Source organism: Anabrus simplex, chromosome 2, assembly GCF_040414725.1.
Source record: "Anabrus simplex isolate iqAnaSimp1 chromosome 2, ASM4041472v1, whole genome shotgun sequence".
Classification (NCBI taxonomy): domain Eukaryota; kingdom Metazoa; phylum Arthropoda; class Insecta; order Orthoptera; family Tettigoniidae; genus Anabrus; species Anabrus simplex.
The window spans coordinates 155,823,640-155,829,639 of record NC_090266.1 but is presented as its reverse complement, the minus strand read 5'-3'; the positions used below and the strand labels follow the sequence as shown (position 1 = coordinate 155,829,639).

Sequence of the window (6,000 nt, the reverse complement as noted above, 5' to 3'; positions counted from 1 at the left end):
ATTTGACTGGGAGATATTAGACGTGATTTTACAGCCTTTACAAACATTACAGCTTCAGGAAGTAATCATTTAGCTGTGTCTATGTATATTTAGCACATTTTTCGTTATTGCGATAATCTTGAAAAGGGAATTAAGTCTGATAAATGGTTCCATTGTATTATTCCCGTACTTGCAGTCGAACATGACGCATGATTCTTCATCTGTTTAAGAATCTGAACATTCAAATTATTTGCGATTTCTAGCTCTTTTACTTATAACAATGCCCACTCAGCCTCAGTTTCTTTGCTCAAACAGATCTGAACCACTCATATACCGCAACGTTCATTTCTGAAAAATTTGACTCTTGCTTTCTTTTCACTCCTCAATTCCTATTTTCCTCCCACTCACTTAAAAATTTCACTTTTATTCTTCAGAATTGTGTTTATTTCGGTTTTCCCACATTATAAATTTTCAGCGAGCTTTTCCACTTAAAGTCCTTTTGCAGTTTCCATAATTCCGCTGTCAGCGGAGAAATGGCGTGGAATGACATTAGTAGACGAATAAGTTTGAGTGGCTTCTTTAAAAGTAGGAAAGATCACAATATGAAGGTAAGGTTGGAATTCAAGAGGACAAATTGCGGCAAATATTCATTTATAGGAAGGGGAGTTAGGGATTGGAATAACTTACCAAGGGAGATGTTCAATAAATTTCCAATCTCATTGAAATCATTTAAGAAAAGGTTAGGAAAACAACAGATAGGGAATCTGCCACCTGGGCGACTGCCCTAAATGCAGATCAGTATTGAGCGATTAATACATTTATTTCCTGTCCCTCGATGCTAAACAATTGAAATGATATGGTATTTCTGTCTCAACTATTAACAAATGTAAGTTTCTTCCTTTCCATGTTTAACTGAACTACCAGACCTCGACCTTATCAGGGTTAATATGAGTTATGTATAAAATTATGCAAGCTAAGATGGAAAATCCTGCGGTAACTTGCGAGATTCTGGCAGCATTTCTGATCAAGTGAAATTCTCAGTACGTACACTAATTAGAACGTAAGACGGTCATAATGAAAGGTTTGGAAAGAAGAATTAACTTATGGCTATCCCTATGGACATTTCCTTCTCTCTTTTCCTAGGTCACAAAATAGCAAAAATATTCAAAGAAAGGAATTCCTGTGTGTCTGCTGAAAGGTTTTAAAAGAAAGGATGGCATAGCTCGGTGTAAAAAAAAAAAAAGTGTCCTGGAACGTGTAAAGTGTTCGCTTCACACAAGTAGACAAGGCTAATAGCAGTGTCCACTGTCCGGTATTCGAGGTGTATGAGGCTCATTTAACAAGTGTATTACGTAAAATAAAATCGGTTCTGTGGAAAAATGTCTGTATAGAGAGGTGTCTGTTACGGCAGGTTCGAAAATAATAATAACCTCAACAGTAACCACAACCAAAGTGTGAAAATAAAGTCGTACACACAAACTAAAGAAAACTATTTTTTTCAGGTAAAGCATGTTACCCTTAATAGAAAATAAACATACCTGCTGTATAAACATTTTTACAATACAACAAGAGTGAAGTTAAACTATCTTCAGCAAGCACTGTAGTTTCATAAAAAGGTACACCACATATGTGAAGACATGTCAACTACTGTTTTGGGCAAGAGAAACTAGGAAACAATTCAGCCTTCTCTGACCTTTCACTTTCTTCCAAAAATAAACTGTGGGAATTTCTTTGTAGTAAGACTCTCAGAAACCAAATGTGAAGAATTATTTTGTATTCTAAGATTTTCATCTTTAAAACTGGCTATTTTGTGTAATAAGTTAAAATGAACAGGAAGAAGCATGGCATTTTCTGAATTAAATGCTGGACATTTTTTCCTATCCTTTACATAATTGTTTGCAACTTACTGAATATGATACAACTTTTCTTTGATGAAAATTGTATTTTCATCATTAAGTCCATATATGATGCCACATTTCAAAAACAAACAAACAAACAAATAAATAAATAAATATCTAATACATATTGGTACAAATTAATCTGATCCCTGATGATGGCAAATCACATTTATCCTGTTAAGTTAGTGAATACCAAGAGCAATGGATAAACTTTTTTCCATTTGGAACAGTTGATCATCCATAAGAATAATTTTCAACTGACGGGTGAGTCTGAAAGTTTTGCTTGTACATATTCCCTCATAGTCATCTTGGTTTAATGAGAACACCATAGCTCCAGCATAGTCATTATTCACTATGTACTCGGCCTGAAAGAGAAGAAATACAGGTTACAAATTCTACTTCATGAAGATAATTTTAACAGTGGCATTCGCTATTTTTCTAGGAAAACTCATGAAACTTTCAAAGCTTTAAAAGTAGCCAAACTTGAAACAAAACATGGCTTATAGTTTTATATAACTTGATATTATCATAGCCACGGGACCTCCAATTTAAAAAATGTCATATGCATGGGTACTGATATCACAATTAATTTGCAAATTCACCTCCATTAGATTAGATTGGACTGATATGCTGTGTACTATCCTAACAATAAAAAAAACATGAAGATTTACAATCGGATACCTCCGTGGCTAAGGTGGCAGCGCACAAGCCTCTCACGGCTGGGTTCTGTGGTTCAAATCCCGGTCACTCCATGTGAGATTTGTGCTGGACAAAGCGGAGGCAGGACAGGTTTATCTCTGGATATTCCGGTTTTCCCTGTCATCTTTCATTCCAGCAACACTCTCCAATATCATTTCATTTATCAGTCATTAATCATTGCCCCAGTCCAGCTCCATGGATAAAGGGTTAGCGTGCTGGCCTTTGGTCACAGGGTCCCAGATTCGATTCCCGACAAGGCCAGGAATTTTAACCATTAGTTAACTGATTAATTTCACTGGCATGGGGGCTGGGTGTTTCCCTGGACACTCTCGGCACTAAGAGCCATGTGCCATTTCATTTTTCAACATTGCCCCAGAGGAATGCAACACGCTTTGGCAGCCAGCACAATTCCTATCCTCGCTGCTATATGGGGACTTAATTCATTCCATTCCTGACCCAGTGGAACGACTGGAAACAGGCTGCAGATTTTCAGTTTAATTTACAATCAGCTGCTCATGCCAACATATTCCCATTCTATCAATTCAGAACAGATTGACTGGACTATGTCGATAATGGGAAGGCTGACTGACGACTGATCTGTTTCAGGCAGTCTGCCTGTTGATTGGAAAACTTGCTATCCTGTATGGTAATCAGGTCTTGCTGTACCCTGCAGGTGCTGAATGGATTGTGCTATGCAGGATGATGTCTGATTAGCTCTTGGTGAGAAAGCTGGCAGTTGATTAGGTAACAGTAACTCCCAGTTGGTGTGTAATAGGTGTATGAATTAATTTGGGATGGGTGTTGTATATTATGGTGTGTAAATGGAATGGATATTGTGGCAGTTGCATAGTTGTGACAGTACATAAACTATTGATGATGATGATGATGCTTGTTGTTTAAAGGGGCCTAACATCGAAGGTCATCGGCCCACATAAACTATTACGGTTATGTCTATTCTGTAACAAATTATTCATTTCATATGTTAAATATAGAAATTGTAAAGTTGTCCATGGTAGATATGTACTGTTTACAATATTTGGGAAAAACAGACCTATTTGCAGAAGACAAACATAATATGGGAAACTTGGATGAGTGACTTCTGTATCCAGGACTCAAAAGGATGATTGCATCAGCGTGGCAGCTATGGACCCAAAGTACAATTTCAATGTGTGTATTTGCAGGATGATTTCATTGGAGAGTAGCTACCAGCAAGCATGGCAAATCTCTCTCTCTCTCCCTAGATTGGACAGCATTACCCACGCAGTGTATGCCATGACAATTCGGAGGCCCATATAAACTTGTGTTTGATGTGGTCAAGTATCAATAATTTTGCAAGAAGCAATTAACAGTCTTATCAATGGTTCATTGGCAAGTGGTTTTTTTTTGTGTTTTTTTTTTGTCTAATGTACAGTATCTCTTGTCTGTTATGTATCGTCTGTTGAAAATGAAAATTCACAGCCTGTTTCCAGTCATTTGACTGGGTCAGGAATGCAATGAATGAGGCCCCCTTCTAGCGGCGAGGATGGGAATTGTGCCAGCTGCCGAGGCCTGTCGCACTATCGTCTGCTGACGAGTGTAAACAACAACAACAATAATAATAATAAGTCCCACTAACTACTTTTACGGTTTTTAGAGATGCCAACACGTATATACGAGGGTGGCCCAGAAAATAATGCACCATAATTTTTTCTCAGCCCCAACAATGGCATGAATGCAAAACTTTAGATATGAATTCTTTGAAGTTTTCAGAGTGCGCACGCAAAGTTTCTGTTTCTTCCGACAGATAGCGTACTTGCAGCAATGGTTCAACATGGCGTCTGTAAGTGATGTACGTTATAGGCAGCGTATCATCATTGAATTTCTCACTGTGGAGCAAGAAACGGTTGGAAACATTCACAAACATTTATGTGCAGTTTATGGAGCATCAGCAGTTGACAGAAGTATGGTTAGTCACTGGGCACAGAGGGTGAAGCCATCTGAAAGCGATTCAGCAGAGCTCCAAGATTTGCAGCGGTCGGGGAGGCCACCCACAGCTGTCACACCTGACAAGATGCAGTGTGCTGATGTGCTCATTCGCGAGGACCGACACAGAACGACTCGCCAGATGGTGCGGGAGCTGTCAATTAGCAAAGGAAGTGTGGGTGTAATCATCAGTGCTCTTGATTACGCAAAAAGGTGTTCACGATGGGTCCCATGCCGTCTTACGGAGGAACACAAAACTCGCAGAAAAAAACATTTCTCCTGAGTTGCTGCAATGTTTTGAAGCTGAGGTGGAAGCCTTCTTGTCCGTGATTGTGACAGGTGGTGAAACCTGGGCTCTCAATTTTGAGCCTGGAACAAAACGGCAATCGATGGAATGGCACCATATTATAGATAAATACAAGCTCGAGACCTGCTGTTTGCTATATTGAAACTTGCCATAGTATATCACAAGTTGGGATATATAACATAACAAAATTTCTTCATGACAAAGGCCCATATCAATAAGACGTACACCAGTTTCAAAATGTTCTCGAAGATTACCTTACGCAACTAAAATCAACATAACTTAGAAGCAAAGGAACTGCACAGAGGACAGAAGAATGGAATCTATATAGCATGAATTGAAAATTTTAACAAGTGTCTACCTATACGTACCATTTTAATGTGTTGAAACTTTTTAAATGTTATATATTGTGGCCTGTGTGTTTTTAATATGTTTTACATACTCATGTTCTATTTGTAACTTTTTACCCTGACTACTGATATTTTAATTATATGCTATTGTATACATTTCCATCCCCCATTAGACATCCGGATGCCTAATACAATAACAACTTGTGAATTGTCTAATGGCTAAAACAAAACATGTACTAGCTGATGATGGCCGTTAAAGAGCCGAAACCGGTACTAGCTTAATCTATTAAAATAAATTGTGTATTGAATGGTGGAAAAACACATTTCTTATCTATACTTTGAATCTGTCAATACGGAAAATGAAATTTATAAATAATAATACGGAATGGCACCATCGCGACTCTCCACAGAAGAAAAATTCAAAGCAACTGCTTTTGCTGATAAGGTCATGATCACTGTGTTTTGGGACTGTGATGATGTCATACTTATTGATGTGATGCTGAGAGGCACCACGATTAATTCTGAGGCATATGTGAACACATCAACCAAACTCAAGAAGCGCTTCCAGCGACTTGGAGGCCATAACAAGCCAGGTGATTATTTGCTTCAACATGATAACGCATGTTGTCAGACAAGTTTGAGGACACTGGAACACATCACAAAATAGGGTTAGACAGCGTTACCTCATCCATGATATAGCCCTGAGCTAGCTCCCTCAGACTTTCACTTGTTTGGGCCATTGAAGAATGCCATTTGTGGGAGACATTTTGAGGATGATGAAGAGGTGATTCGCATAGTGAAGAAATGG

At 38.4% G+C, this 6,000-nt stretch overlaps 1 protein-coding gene across 1 annotated transcript in view; it reads right to left on the bottom strand.

The window, feature by feature from the left end:
- Positions 1-701: 701 nt before the first annotated feature.
- The window catches only part of Cht11 (Chitinase 11), a 141,093-nt gene continuing 135,794 nt past the window's right edge, over positions 702-6,000 (bottom strand). The window contains exon 8 of the mRNA XM_067138935.2: positions 702-2,242. Within this exon, the coding sequence (XP_066995036.2) occupies positions 2,060-2,242 (183 nt within the window). The 3' untranslated portion in view covers positions 702-2,059. The remainder of the gene's footprint in view (positions 2,243-6,000) is intronic.